The sequence below is a fragment of the Tachysurus fulvidraco genome, chromosome 1, assembly GCF_022655615.1.
Source record: "Tachysurus fulvidraco isolate hzauxx_2018 chromosome 1, HZAU_PFXX_2.0, whole genome shotgun sequence".
Taxonomy (NCBI): Eukaryota; Metazoa; Chordata; class Actinopteri; order Siluriformes; family Bagridae; genus Tachysurus; species Tachysurus fulvidraco.
In genome coordinates this window covers 27466830-27483274 of record NC_062518.1, presented here as the reverse complement: position 1 = coordinate 27483274, position 16445 = coordinate 27466830, and the positions used below count along the sequence as shown (strand labels likewise).

Here is a 16445-nt window from a genome sequence, read left to right as displayed (position 1 = left end):
AAGAAAGTAGAAAGAGAGTAAGTCAGTTGTTGGGGTAAAGGAGTTGTGTCTGATTGGAAACCCACTTTTTCTGAAAGGACATGTTGTGATGTGGTTTGTTGAGTGATGTGATGTGATGTGGTTTGTTGAGGATGTTGGGAAATATAATTTGTATGTTCTGTGGAAGCAGATGCCAGCATAGACTTGACAGCGGTATTATATTACACTGAGTAAATAACAACACATGAAATAATAAATCTTACGATCAAACTATTACATTTTCCTTTTTCTGTGATTTGTATCAGGCACTCGTTTTACAATAACAGACTCGCTCCGTAAAATTTAGTTTATTAAACATTTCATCCAAAAATACTCAGAAATTACGGTTATTGTTTTAATGTGTGCTATATATCAGGTTTTTGCCTATTTATTGGAGCCATAGTGTATTTTTTCCCAAATCCTTTCAATATCAAAACACACTAGTTGAGATTATTTTTGGCCTGATTTGGCCAAAAATAATATAATAACAGATATTTGTGCTTTCCAGCAATGTAAAACAAATGAAAACCCATGGACCAACTAGCTATGTGTAACAGATGTCTGGAGCCCAAATCCCAGTGAGAATCATTGATCTATGCAAATTAAATAGACGGTGTAGAACTGCTGGTAATAATTTGCTTTATCTGTAATAGTACAAAAAGTACAGCTAACATTTAATTTGGATAACTCTACGAGTTAAACTTAAACTGTCGTCAAACTGACATTAACTGGACTATTCAAATAAAATCGTAGCAAATGAGAGAAGTCGATCGTTTATAAATTCATTATTAAACATATAGGACAATATATCTATAGGACGTGTACAGATCATCGGCTATCTTAACATCGACCGTAATATGTTGAGAATTTATTGATAGTTTTGTCAGGTCTACTGATGTCAATTAAAAAACTAGAAGTATAAAATCGATAATAAAGTGCGACGACATTAAATAGTCAGCTGAATTAAATTAAAATGAATTCAGACACTGGATGCTAAATCGTTTGAATGGATTTTTAAGAGGAACCCTACAGAACCAACCCAACAGAGCACAAAACAAAGAGCACAAAGAGTCCCATGAATGGGAGAGTACACTAGCATGGTAGTATTGGATTTCCAGAGGGAATAGTAACCGAGTCCTACCTGATTGTAGCTGTGCACGGCTCCTCCCACCTGAGCACCGCGTGCTAGGGGTTGGGAGGTCGCCGGGTCTCCCAGGGCCAGGGTCTGGCTGCTATGGTAACCAGCAGTATAAGGGAAGGTGCCCTCTTGATTATTGAGCTGTAAAGCACTCTGGGACAGGATGCCTGCTCCTGGGTGGAGGAGACAAACATGTATGAAGCAAGTATCCTTTATTGTTCCTACGTTCTTTAGATTCAGTACTTTATTATGTATCTATACAGTGTAAGTTTAATGCAATGCTCCTTGCTATACCAGCTCAGATTTCTTTGCTTTCTGCCTCCTCCCTGTCTCCCACCAACAGACTTCCCGTCTCCCTCCTCATCATCCTCGTCATGCGCCTCCCTACTTTCTCACCATCCCTCTCTCAAACAACACAATGTTTTCTTGCTTGTTTTCCCTTCTCACCCTCCATCACTATTATCCGCCCCTCCTTCTCGCATTCCCTCTCCCATTCTCTCGCTCTTTTAGCCCTCTCCCCTCCAGGTTCAGGAATGGAGATGGATGTAGTGGGCATGTATAATTAATCAGGACTGGAGGAGTCAGTGAGCTCATGTCATGAAGAATGGGGCCAGCAGGAGCAGAAATCACGTTTGCCAATCGTTTGCATCTTCCTCTCAGACACAGAAGGAGGCTGAGCTGCTCGGCTGCTTCTGAGAGCTCACGCTGATCCGGATGGCACAAGGTCTGCCACAAAAGCTTCTGCTCTATCATAATACGTGCTTCACAAACGATGTCAGCCAGTCAGTGCCACAGAGGGCTGTCTGTTTTACAAGGGTGTGGATGTACAAAATAACTTTATGGACAAAGCAGACAGAGCGTTCTGTCTTGTAAGAGTCAAGACCAGTTTGTTATAACTCAGGTTTACAATGAAAATCTCAGTGAACCAAACAATCACACAATATCGCACTATTAATAATGCACTTCATAAACAACTGAAAACTGGGTCATTTCATATGACCCAAAAATATCAAGAACTGGTCAAATCTAGCCGTTTATTTATTTATTTATTTATTTTTTGAAAAATGCCTTTGCTTTACTATCAAAACCACTTCAGACACTTTAAAGTTCACTCCCTGGAGCTTTTATGGAGTAAGCTTCAGGATTTATAAATGTATAATCCTAGGCTGCTGCCTCTCTCTCTTAAAGTCCATTTGTGCACAGTTCCTGGTGTCAGACAGAATGGCAGCTGAAAGAGCTGTGTTTATTCAGGTAGTTGGTGACCGAGTATGACTTCCTCAGTCGTGTCTCTCTCTGGGGTTTTATCATTGTTCTGCTTGACCTATTTTCAGGTTGAACCCAGTCAAGATTCAGTCCGGTTGCTACTTTAAAACCATCTGAACAAATATATCCTCATGCAAAAGAATTTAAAGCGTTGATCAGGTATACACAATGTTATAGATAATTTAGGTATGATAATTAAAGAAAACATATATTTTCTCTCTGATCGTATGCTAGCAAAATCAGTTTCTCTCATAATTTGTTTATCAAGCCGTAACATTTAAAAGCTTTTCTGAACCTTCCCAAAATGTCTATGCTTCATGCTGCTCTGTATGCATCTGTCTGTTTTACATGAGATCAGCCTGATCTATTCAGTGCAATGAATGCACATGTGATTACTTTCGAAGCGATATTATTTGTGCCCCAATTTGCAGGCATGAAGAAAAGCCACAAACTGAGAGCAATGTCATAGCCCACTTATGGTCAAGAGCTGCAATTCACACATGCAGCTATTGACATTGATAATGTGTCATAACAGGTAGTGCTCTGTGCCACATGCTCTGAATACAGCAGAGGGCAGAGGATTCTCTCAGTGAAAGGAGGTGAATAGAAAGCGCAGAGGGAGCAGGCCCTGAGTGGCGAACACCTGCAAGCCTCCATTATCTGTGCCTGCATCTGGCAGATTCGATTCTCACCCACATCAGTCAGATTCTTACTCCAAATGGTGATTCTGTGAGGAACTATCTAGAAGTACAAATTCTGAACCGCTTTATATTCAGTCTCTACCTCACTACTCGATTATTACTTTGCTTCTGACATCCAACCTCTACCTCAGTACTCCTACTGAAATACTACCTCACTACTGCCACCCACTCACCCTCTACCTCAGTACTGCCACCCACTCAACCCTTACCTGAGTATTATTACCCACTCAACTACTACCTCAATACTGCAACCCACTCAACACCTACCTCAATACTGCCACACACTCAACTCCTACCTCAATACTGCCACCCACTCAACTCCTACCTCAATACCGCCACCACTCAACTCCTACCTCAGTACTGCCACCCACTCAACCCTTTTCCTGAGTACTATTACCCACTCAACTCCTTCCTCAATACTGCCACCCACTCAGATCCTACCTTAGTACTGCCAAGCACCACTTGCCCCTTTTCCACCAAGGCAGTTTGAGTGCTGGTTCAGAGCCAGAGCCTAATTTAGAACCAGTTCTTTCTTTTTCGATACCCAAAGCACCGGCTCTCAACCAGGAAAAGTGGTTCTTAAGTAGCATCAAAACGCTGGTCTAGACTTGCGTCAGGGGCTGTGGGCGGGCCTACTGTTAGCGCCTTTGATAATATACCTTAAGTATACCAATGTTTAATACACTTTTACTTTACTGCAATATGATCGATTATCAGCACACATGATATTCTGTATTTGGCTACATGCCAAGGCTAGCATTTTTCTGTGTTAATGATAAAATAATGTTATGTACTTTCTCGACTGCAACTTCCTTTTATACAGATTACATGAAGCTGCACGTACATGTTGGATTCGCCGCGTTTGGATGGCAATGTAGGTTCACAAAGTCATGAGCATTAACAGTAAACAACACCGCCATTGTTGATGTTGTGTTTGCCGCTGCTGCGCTAACGTTGCTGGGAAACATGACATGTACAGTATACAGTGACATAACACTTGGCTCTGTGTTGACTCTCTAGCCGATAGAAAGTCAAACCGGTTCTTACAGGGCTCACCAGTGGAAGCAACTCTGAACCAGCACCAGCACTAGCTCTGAACCAGCACCCAGGTCTTTTTGGTAGAAAAGGGGCATCTGTGACTTTTTAATTCTTTTACCTCTACCTCATTATTGCCACTCAAACTCCTTCACTACTGTCCTGTATGTGTGCTGTCCTGTCACTCAGTCCTACACTACTCCCACTCAGTTACTACCTTACTATTACCACCCAACCTCTACCATAGTACTCTTACTCAGTTACTACTTCACTATTGACACCAAAGAAAGTTAAGAAAAGAAAGAGTACTAAGGTAGAGGTTGGGTGGTACAGTGGTACCTTTTCGCTTAGCGAACAGTTTTATGAACGAAATTTGTGCCCGCTGAACGACCAATTCCCCGCTTATCGACCTCGACTTACGTGGCGCGAGGGGAAGGATCTTCCCAGTCTCGCCTCAGCCTTTGTGGAGAGAGCATCTATCGTAAATTAAACTTCGGTTTGTGAACAATATTAGTGTTATTTAGCGGTCAATCCCCAGAGGCTGATTCCCCTCCTCCTAGCAGTGAGGGCTCATCCTCATCCAACTAACACCACCACTCAGTCTCCTCCCGCCCACTCCATCAAGCCATCACTGAGACTTAACGAGTAAGTACAGTACAGTACAATCATTTCTTTTTTTACTTTTGTAAAGTTTTTAATTTATACTTTTTACTGTAGTATATACAATATTATTTATGTACCTGTATTATTTTATGTATTATTTAGCATTAATACTGCTAAAAACAGGGCAAAAATTGTTAATTACTGGGTTTCGGTGGAGGCCGGGAACGGATTAATTGGGTATCCATTATTTCTTATGGGATAATTACATTCGCTCTTCAACCTTTTCGCATTTCGACCGGTTTTAAGGAACGGATTAAGGTCGATAAGCGGGGTACCACTGTAATAGTAAGGTAGTAATTGAGTGGGAGTAGTGTAGTAGAAACTGAGTGACAGGACAGCCAACCACCCAACCTCTACCTTAGTACTCATACTCAGTTACCACTTCACTACATGACACCCAAGAAAGTTAAGAAAAGGAAGAAAAACACTTTCTCCTGCTGCTTTTTTCTTGGCTTCCACAGGATCCTAGACAAAGTGCAAGCTTCTACCCTGTTCCTAACTACTGAAAAATTCCTCGTTGCAAACATCACCACAGAGAAGGAACAGTTCTTACTTTCACCTGCTGCAAACTCCTGGGAATCCAGAATGCCAGATTCTTGCAGGGATCTGATGCAGGAGTCCACCAGCTCCAGGCCAGTGGTGAGCTCGTCCTCTATGTCCTTTTGTCCGTCTAGCCACACAGGCACAGGGCGAGAGAAGGAAATTACATTGGATCTGGTTTTGGCTCTGGACATCAACGAAATGCGAAAGCAGATGAAAATCCTGGCACTCTATCTCGTGCAATTTTACTTCTCATTTGCAGAACTGCAACAGAGTGAAGAAAACCAGCCAAGACTGCTACAGAAGGATGTATGCCAGCACTTTAGGGCCAAACATACACTGAGGTAAAAGTAAAGCGATTTCTTTTCCTGATTTTCCGATGTATGCCTCAAACTCGGGTCCAAATGATATACTAGTTGCCTGATTAAAATGGGCAATATCACTCGGATAAATGATGATTTTCTTTCGCAAATTACCATACACACTTTATGGCCACAGACTTTTGTGTGGATGTGGGGATTTAATGGCTACATAGATATAAACCTGCCTCGTTTATACGATTCTATTTTTATTCCAACTATTTGTCTGAATAAATCGTATCAATATAGCTTTGTTTGACCCGTCAATTAAACAAACCATAGAGGTTTCAGTTGTTTTTTTTTTTTTAAATCTATTTTGTCTGTTATTTGTTACTGGAATTTTCAGCTCCTCGAAATTGGCTGGATACAATTACATACCTGCTAGGAAGAGACATTACAGGATCCTGTTTCAGTAATTACATTCTCAACACTAGCTCCCATCAGTCATGCTATTTTGCTGATTAACTGCGCTGATTAATGTGCCCCTTTCACTGTACCTGGCTGAGAGTTAAAAACAGTGTGGAGTTGACCACCCACTCGCTCTCATAAATAATTCACACACTTGGCATGCTCTGTATCTCGGCTGTGTGCTTGTTTTGCTGTAAAGTGGAGACGCCGTCTTTGTCTAAGGTTTCTGCCGTAATCCGATCAAGTCGTCGGGAAGGGACTATATTTTGGATTTGATGAGTACGGCTTGGCTGTCTTGTGACCCTGACAGATGGTGACAGCTGTCAGCACTCTTCTCCATGCAGTGTGCTAACCACTTCCTCGTCTAGCACATGGCATCCGGTAAGTTTCAAATGACTAGTTAGGCGCAACTTTCGACTACTCGCGGTGCACAGAACTCCGTTACGGCGGATCAGAAACATAAAAGGTCGGATAGACGGAGTTGATATTTAAAAATGAGCAAGGAACATTTCTACTCTACCTTGGTTGTTCCAGCGAAACTTCTCATCGGCAGAACTGCAGAAAGAGAAACAGCAAGTCAAATTCTGTGTATAATGATATATGCATCGTTAAAAATGCTTCGACTTGAATTGACACAAAAATGCTCCACTAAAGTGATTATGTATGTAGGGCTTGTACATAACACTTCCTGAACCATAACCACTTGCCAATCAATAAAGGATGTTGAAAGCCCAAATAGAGGTAATCATGATTATGGATTAGAAGGAAATGTAGGGTTGAGGACCACCATACTACTGATCAATGATCTGGAAAAGGAGTGTACAGTAAACAGAACTCCGCTTGGACCCTGGAGCCATTGAGAAGTTAAATACTTGCTCATTGTCCCTTAACCACGCTGTAGATTCTACAACATTTTATTGACTTTCTTCCAGCGTGTGTGTTGTGTGAAAATTTACACTGCGAGCCTGTCTGTAATCGTGCAGTAGAAAACAAAACGCCACATGTTAATAAGTCCGTGGTGTGTTCCTCCCCAAAGTTCAGCCATTTATCAGCGATTATGTGGAAAACAATTCCCAACGACTGGCTGCATGAAGAAAGATGAGCTGCAAGCAATTTCACTAAACGTTTAAGCGCTGGGCTTAATGAGAAAGCCGTTTTTTTGGTGGCCAATAAAAGATGTTAAAAAACAAATTGCCCAAAATTGCCTGGTTTTGAACGCAAATAGATGAACCATAATGATTTACTTCAGCAATCAATAATCGCATCTTGGAGAAGGGGTCAGCAATAAATACTGCCGTCTACATGAGAAGGTAAAAGATTGTTTTCTTCTATCCAGATAATTAACATCATTATCAATAATGTAACTGTTGATAAGCTAAGAGCATCGGCCTGCTGAGGGTCAGCATGTGGTCAGAAGTTAATCATTGTTATTTATGGCCTGCATTTCCATAAAGACAAAAACCGCATTGAGCTAGACTACTGTGATTTAAAGGAGTAGTGCTGACAACTGTAAAGGTTGTGGTCGACAGTTCTCATAGTTAGAAAAATCATACCTACAATCACTCGCATACAATTTATCTTAATAGGACCTATAGACACTGATAAGAAAATATTTACAAAAAAACAAACGCTTCTAATGCATTCTTAATTTTCAGAATAAATAAAGATTTCAAACTGTTCAGATCTAAAATAATTTCACAACATTTTAAATTTCAATTATTGAATGATGGCTATAGTTTGCTATTGATTATCTGGTTTAAATCTGAATCACAGAACGTACGATGTGCCTTAGAGAGAGAGAGAGAGAGAGAGAGAGAGAGAGATCAAGGAGGGAGGAAGAGGGGGAGAAGCACAAGAATGAAAAGACTCAAAGAGGGGAGACTATGCTATGACAGGCCACAGAAAAAGCTCCTATGCATCTGAAAAGGGTGTGTGTGTGTGTGTGTGTGTGTGTGTGTGTGTGAGATTGTATGTGAGTGTGTGTGTGAGTGAGAGAGAGAGAGAGAAGAATGGTAAGAGAGAGAGTCAGACAGAGTCAAGCCCAGCTCTACTGGGGGTTACTAGGTCCTTACAGCACAAAAAGAGAAAGACCCAAGAATGGATGGAGGTGGAATCTAAAAAGCTGACCAGCTGCAGAAACTGCCTCCGAGTGCTGATAGAAAAGGGAGAAGAAAAAAAAAAACCTGAACGAGAATGAATAGTGGATGCACTCATGTGCTGGCCATATAATTGGCATGAAAGAGGGTGGTCTTTAAAAATATGACAGAGGGTAAAATCTTCTTCTGGTGTTTCTTCTGTCTTTTCAGAGCCACCCTGAAGCAGCCACTGGTGTCTAATGCAGCATTGTGAAAGGGATTCTTATAATAGCACTAATGAGTGCTGATCAGAAGCGCTCATCCATGAAAAACAAAGCCAGGCCACCCATCAGCCAACACTGGATCAGGAGGACACACGAGTTCCAGTTTTTGTTGCTGTATGAGAGACAGAGCTAAATACAGACACTGGCTTACCAGAAAGCGTGCCAGCAGAACGGATAAATCCGAGCATTTAATCCATTTAATAATTTTGAATTCCGAGAACAAGGCTTGGGTTTCCTGGACAGGGAATCGCAGGGTCAACAGTGTGAACATATTCTCAAGGACCAAGACAACAGAGAACAAGATGTCAAGACATCAGAGAGCACAGTGTTGTGTGTGAGGAGTTGAGTCTTGTTTAATGATTGAGATACAATGAAAAGATAAAGAGGGACAAAGAAGGACAAAACAACAAAAAAAAGAGAAAGCGGGTGTTAGAAAATGAGATAAGTCTTGAATTAAGCTGAGATTTGTTGAGTCATGATGTGATGATGTAGGTGGGAAGCCTGGCTCATAATCATGGAAACAACCGCATTTTTTCTGCTTTGCTGTGATGGTAAAGGAGAATCACTCAACGGCTTTCACTTGATCATCTATGGAACGTTGCACTGATTTCCAACTCAGTTCTACAGGAATAGAAAGTCTTCAAAAAATCACTCAGCTGATCAGGTCTGGACTCTGCTTCATTTTGTCTTTTCCATGTTCTGAGATGCTTTTGAGCTCACCACGGCTGTGAAGATTGATTATTACGCTCCACGGTCGTCTTGTATCAACAACGTGTTTTCTGTTGTTTTTGCACATCGTTCTGTTTAAACTCTGTGTAAAACACTTTTGAAGCACTCAACATCCATGTCACAGGGAGCCTGTGCCATCGGGCATCAAGGCAGGATACACCCCGGACGGAGTGCCAACCCATCGCAGGGCACACACACACTCTCATTCACTCACACAATCACACAGTATGGACAATTTTTCCAGAGATGCCAATCAACCTACCATGCATGTCTTTGGACCGGGGGAGGAAACCGGAGTATCCAGAGGAAACCCCCGAGGCACGGGGACAACATGCAAACTCCACACACACAAGGCGGAGGCAGGAATCGAACCACCAACCTTGGAGGTGTGAGGCAAACATGCTAACCACTAAACCACTGTGCCCCCCTCATAACATCCCCGTGACCCAAGAAGTTTGGATAAGCGGTAGAAAATGAATGAATGAATGAATGAATGAATGAATATTCATGTCATGAGCGAAGTCACTGAGTCCATTGGGATGTTTGAAATGTATCTGTTGTTCTGCACTGTGCTGCTGCCACAAGATTGGCTGATTGTATATCTGCATGAATGCACAAGTATTGCTAATGTTTTTATTTTAACCCAAATACGTTTATCATAAATTCTTCTCCTTCAGTAGTACGTTTGCTTTGGACTGACAAGTAATATTGGGTGAAGAACAACATTGAGTTGCCTTTTTAATTCAGTTAAATTTCATTTGTGTAGCAATTTTAACTACAGACATGGTCTCGAAGCAGCTTTATAGAAATAGAAACATTTGGAATATTGGGGTAAGGAAAAACTCAAAAGGAAATTTATCCTCATCTAGGTAACACCGGACAGACTGATCATAAAAATTGTCATTAAGGCCATCCTTAAAAATATTCTTGTTTGCCGTAACCGGAACGACCCTGTCAATTATAGGACCGACTCGATTTTCATGTTATTTTTTTTGCTTTAAGTCCGACCGACTCGCCGGTTGTAAATTTGCATTAAGACCGACCTTTTTTTTTCTTCAAACAACTAATACATAAGCAATAAAATAATATTAACGGGTTTGGGCACCATAATACATCTAAAAAATGCATTAAAACAGCTCGACACCGCTTTAACTTGGCACGAAGTTCTGAGAAAACTGTGCCCAGCATCAAAATAAGGTTTGCAATGATGCGCCCGAAGGCACGGGTTGAAGACCCAGTCAGTGACGTCACGATATGCTAATTTGTTTAAAGTCATACCTACGTAATCACCATCACCAAAATTGTACTTTTTTTACATTGAAAGTTGAAAAATTGAAAGTAAAAAATATAGACCTACCTACCGACCCTTTTTTTTTTTTTTTTTTTTTTAACTGTTACTGCAAACCAAAATATTTTTAAGGATGGCCTAATACAATTGTATATAGTCAAGTGGAGTTGTGCAACTAGTCACCGGTTTTTGCATTGTCTGACAAAATTGAAGGTTGACACAAATTGGACCTTGTGACCTTTTGATGTATGTATTGAAATGTTTTCAGGAATTCATCATGCCAACCTTTACAATAGTTACTGGAGCACACGCTGAAATCCGAAGCATCAAAGAATCACCTCCAAATTTTACAGTGAGTTTTGATTCCTTTAAGCATCAGCTGAATTTGAACCATGACAACCTCAAGAATCATTTAAAGTGGTGCAATTCTGAACCTGTGAGTTTTTCTATGCCTCACCATCCTACTTTTAAAACCTTTTAGCTCTTGATTGTGCTTTAACTACTTATGTAATGCATCTTTTTTTAACAACTGCCTGTTTTGTGCAGGTCAACTAGCTGTGTCTTTTTAGTGCTCTTTTTTCCCTTCAGTATAAAACAGGATAATTGTCCAGAAATCTTGTAATTAGAGCAACAAGTAAAGCATCTAATGGAATAACAGAATCAATAACATTTTCTTCGGCACAGACAGTAGTTATATTTAATTTAAATCCTTTTACAGACTGTCAATAACAGAGTTCAAGAGGAATTATTATTTCAAATGTCACCGCCAGTGCTCCTTGGATCCAGACCCACTGTGACACTGACCAACCTTAAGTGGCTCCTAATAATTAATAAATGTCTGAAAAAATGATTAAACGTAAAATTTTTTAATTATTTTGTGCATTTATTGGTGGGAAACAGTTCCATGTGATTGTGTCCTATATGCAGGACAGGAACAGTTGGTCGAACAGTTGGTCTATGCGGGTTTGTCTCACGGCTTCTCCAGGCATCGTTCGAAACGTGGCGCTCTGCTGCAGCTCTGTCTCACGCCGCAAAATCCTTCTCGCTGGCTGTCGCATGGCAAGCAGGGCACATGCCATCACCCTGCAGTGATGTTCCAGCTGGCAGGGACCCGCTTTGTAAAGCTGTCAAACAAGCACACAACCCACTCCTCCCTGTGTGTGCTGCCGACTCACACTCGACAAATCTCACATGCCACCGAAGCCTCAGCTTCAGACGTGATAATGAGCTGTTAAAAGAGGCTAATGTTAGAAGGCTTTTTTTTTTTTTTTTTGGGATCATAAAATTTGTGGATGGTCATCGAAAATCTGTGTCCTCTATTTTGTTTAGTTGTTGTTGTTTTTTTGTAGTTTCCAAAAAAACAAACAAAACAAAACAAAAAAAAACATGGAAAAGTATTAGGACCTTGTGTCATTTACTTTGTTTTTTAATTATGCTTTATTTTCATTCCATTTCTATTATTTCCCGGGTGCTAGAGAACTTCTTTAAATTTTCCCCAAAGGATTTTCACACCTTTTGTTCTGTGAAACTGTTCTCTTCAACCCTCTATGTGGTTCTGGCTGCTTCTGCAGACGAGATGCTGGAAGATGCTGCTGTCTGTTTGTGCTGCCTTGCACACAGACTGGGCTTAAGTCAGCCATGTTAATCTGAAGTCACTCAGCCTGGGCAGAGCCAGGCTTTCATCTCCTCTTAAACAACGCGGATTGGCTGCCAAATCAATATGCTCCAACTCCCCTCTTACTGTACGCTAGGCACTTAGTATGAGTCAGGCAGAGCGGCAGACAGTCTTAATAAGGCTAATATCCAGCATGCAGACACCCCGGGGTACGCAGGCAGACGAGCGAGGATTTTCAAGGCTTTTATTGCTCTCAGCACCTACATTTGGACTTCAAACGTAGCACCCTTCAAACCTGTCGCATCCTCAGATCCATAGCAAAAAGCCTGGGCTCGTCCCAGTGACGAATGTGATCAAAAGTACCGCATGCTTTGTGTATGACTGAGGCCATGTGTCTGCTCAGCACTCGTTTGTTTATACAGTACAGACTGCGTGTAAAATGATAAGGAGCCGGAAACGTATTTATATCCTGTGGAGTAATCCGTAAACGGCCTATACTGACAAAAATAGTTGGCCCGTCACCTTCTGATGACATCCTGCACATCAAATTCACAGTTCGTCACTTCTGTATATTAAAAGCGTCACCCGAGCGGAAAGGTGTCAAGACGCTTTAGGATGAATTGCGGGAATGGAGACAAATGATACCATTTGATAGAATGAAACCTCTTTTTAGTTAATGTACATACTTTAGACTAGAGCTCTTTTAACACACGTAGTTGCGCATGTAGCGACAGACGCGATAAACACTAAGAGACAGCCAGTAGAAGAAGAAGACTTTAAGCATTCATTTTTACACAGAAGCACACTTATTTGCCTATAGAATAAGAAAAGAAGAAGAAAGTGAACGTTTAATAATCTTAGATTTAGTTTTGTGTAACACTTTTACCTTTGACTAGATTCAAGATATCACTAAGATGTTGTTTATGTTTTTTTTCTTGCGGTGAATCATTATTCATTAAAAGAATGTTCAGACACCTCATCAGATACTGTATACTGTAATCATGTTGTTCCTGTCAACCCCAGCGTCCTCAGCTCCGAGTGCTGTGTTTTCACACAGTCGGTATATACGAGCCCACAAGAGCCTGTTGGACTTATCTGGCAGCAAAGCAGTCTAACAGCTTTGGCTTAATACACCCTCGCTGTGCTGGGCAGACACTATTTAGTCAGACAGCTCCACACGGCAGGATGAAGCTGAACAGAAAGCATTTAGCAAAAATATATCAAGCAGAAAAATTCAAAGCCCTTTGCTCAAAAGAGTGGATGTTTGGGACGTTTGAGAGTCGCGGTGTCCGATAATGATTTACTGATCAAAAAGTGGTCATTTTTATCTGCCCCCCCCCTAAATAATTGAATATTTGACCATTTTTCTCTACTTAGCTGAGCAATATAGAGCAATAAAGCCTACAGATGTTCTTAATTTTTTTCAAAACAGACAAATTTGTGCCCATGTTCAGCATTTTTTTTGTCATTTCTGATTCCAAAATGTTGCTTAATAAGGTAAATAAAAACAGACACTCGGGATTTTAGGTTCCACGCATGCAACCGGACGCTATCTAATAAAGCTATTTCATCGTGTCAGCTTAGAAGGTCAAATATGGTGCTGACTCTGAGTGCAGGACATGAAAGTGTAACACATTACAATGTCTACTGTATAGTTAAAGCTGATGGGAGTTTAAAGCCATATCTGTGGCTGTGAAAGGAACAGATTTACATAAAGCCAACTTGTTTGTTTTTAGCTGTTCGTCGAGTAATCTTACATGACTCTACTAAGCCTAAAAACTGTCAGCCTATCTAAACAGGGCCTTGGTGATAAATCCTTGGATTCGTCCATTATCCTTATGATAAGTGAAATGACGTGATTGTGGAGTAATCTTGGCTCAGAGGCACGCTTTCTCAAAATGGGAACTTGAGCTAGAATGGAAACAGCACTTCAATAAATTCCCAGCTGTCGCATGAAGGTGTACAACCAAAGCCCAAAGAAACGGGCCACGTTTGACGGTCCACCTTTTATAGAAATGAAGTGCGTTGAGCAGTGAAGCAAATTTGTCTTTTATAAATAAGCACAAAGACTCCTTCTATTTCTTCCTTCCATTCAGTTGATCGTGTTGATTACTTGTGACTTCTGCTAAAACACAATGAGTGACTTGCATTGCAGGAGACTGATTACCGTTTCCTCTGAAGAACTAAATCTTGTTCGGGTGCTGAATAAGATCTTGTCAGCATCTTTTTTTTTTGAAGGATGACGAACAATATAACTCGGTGCCTACACTGCCGAAGAGAGGCAGAGATTACTAGGAAACACTTGCTAATTAGTTTTTTTGGAATTGAAGGCAAAGAATTTTACTTCTTTGTAAAAGTGTTTTCAGTGTCACGCAGGACACACACATTGATTTGCACTATTTACTACTGTGTAGTACAAAGCAAAACACTCCACTGACAAGAAGTCAGTGTATTTTATTAGCAGGGTTTAGATAGGATTGCTTTCTGCTTGTTAGACATGAAAGGGCTTTTCATCCTATGGAGAATTGTTTTACAGTAGAACCGCTGCATTGTACCCGGCTTATGAAACCTTTCTCTGGATCAGTGATAGCAGCACTTTTGCAGCGCTAACCTCAAACATGTACAGTCTGATACAATGCGGTGTTAGGATGTTACGGTTAGATGCTTAGCACAAGGCACCCAGAGAAACACTTTGTTGTTCGTAAGTGTCGTATTTATTCACTGTCGATAAAATATGTTGTTAGCGATGAAACGCCACCAGTGATCTCTCTAGGAAACGACCTGTAATTGAGGATGGAGCAGTAAACAATGCTGCTACTGTACTTAAGTAAACACAAGTCTCTTCCTGCGTAAAAGGAATTTGTGAAATATTCATAGGATTTGTTCCTCTGTGTTTTCCTTCTTTTGTCTTTGTATGTTTCAGCTGACTTAAAACAGCCAAAAAGCTTGACACAAGCCGCAATTTAAAGCGGCCATGTGCGATTTTTATCCAATCATGGTTGTCACTGCACTTATGCAAATAAGAAGGGTTTAGGTTTAGCGTTTATGTACAGTATGAAACGGCAGATTATAAACAGCCAGGATTAATTGTTAACCCCAGGTATAGTATGAACAGTGTCAAGATAAGCCAGGATTGTGTTTACTCTTGAGTTTTCAATCACCCGGGATTAAATATTTCAAAAGAATGCAATGCCTTAAAGTGTGTGGCTCAGGCTAGGAGATGCCTTTTAGAAAGCTTTGCCCTCAAATAATTGTTAAAGTACTGGATATGTTCAGCATACTCTAGTTGACCCACCTGATGCTGCTCACACTCCCAGTCTCAGATCCCAGTTTGCATCGCTCCAACTGGGTGGCCACGATCTGTCGCTCGGCTTCGAGCTCTCTGGTCAGTCTCTCAAACTGCAGCTCCTGCGAGACAAAAAACATTTAGAATGTACACAGATTGTGCATGTTACCTTCGAATGTAATAATCACTTTGTGAATTCGTGAACTGAGCTTTGTGTGTATGTATCGGTGTTTGTGCAGACTTTTGAGTGGCTTCATTCATTGCATGACCTAGTTGCGTGTTCAAACTTAGTGGTTATGCTGTAACTTTTCAAGGATAAAAAGAAATCGAAAAAAGCAAGCAAAATGAACTGAAATGGAATGGACCATATTTCATAAGTAAATGTACCGTTACTTTTGCTGCAATTTTTTATTTGTCTATTTATTTTTCAACCGGATAGTTACGTAATGCCACTATATTTGACATTGTATATATATAATTATTTTTTTGAATGAACAGTCATAAAAAATGTCATTGCATGACCATGTAGGATAAGTGTCCAGTGAAATCTGACCTTGAATTCAAACAAAAACATTCACACACAAAGCTTTAACAGATTCCAAGCGCTTTTCTTCAAAACTTGAGTACATTATGTTGCATTGTATTATTTTTGGATTTTATTAAATTTCAAGCAAAGTTTTCACTTTTAGAGAAAAAAAAATGGTTCTTTACAGTGACAGTGAAGGGCAATTAGCTTCCTAAGGGTTCCTATATCCATCTGTGTGAAACAGCACTGTTCAAAAAAAGAAAACAGGACAAGGACAAGTTCTTTACTGAGCCATTTTACACAAAGTGTATGGACTACATTATTATAAAGTTGTCACTTGTATTAAAAATGAAATATTTTATATTAAAAAAAAAAGCAGAATTGTTTGGACTCGATTTGGAGTGCAATGTAAGAGATCTGCTATGTAATTAAAAACAAAAAGCTCAGAGGGCAGTGCATGCACTCAACATTTCTCCCTCTCCCGTCTTAATTAGATAAGCACCATATAACATTTAAT

At 40.5% G+C, this 16445-nt stretch overlaps 1 protein-coding gene across 7 annotated transcripts in view; it reads right to left on the bottom strand.

The window, feature by feature from the left end:
• The window catches only part of ctnnd2b (catenin (cadherin-associated protein), delta 2b), an 85193-nt gene that overhangs the window by 35276 nt on the left and 33472 nt on the right, over nt 1-16445 (bottom strand). For all 7 annotated transcript variants that reach the window (XM_047817753.1, XM_047817767.1, XM_027169279.2 and 4 more), the window contains 4 exons: nt 15412-15524; nt 6646-6680; nt 5372-5488; nt 1160-1329 (listed from right to left, as the gene is read on the bottom strand). In XM_047817753.1, the coding sequence (XP_047673709.1) occupies nt 1160-1329; nt 5372-5488; nt 6646-6680; nt 15412-15524 (435 nt within the window). The remainder of the gene's footprint in view (nt 1-1159; nt 1330-5371; nt 5489-6645; nt 6681-15411; nt 15525-16445) is intronic.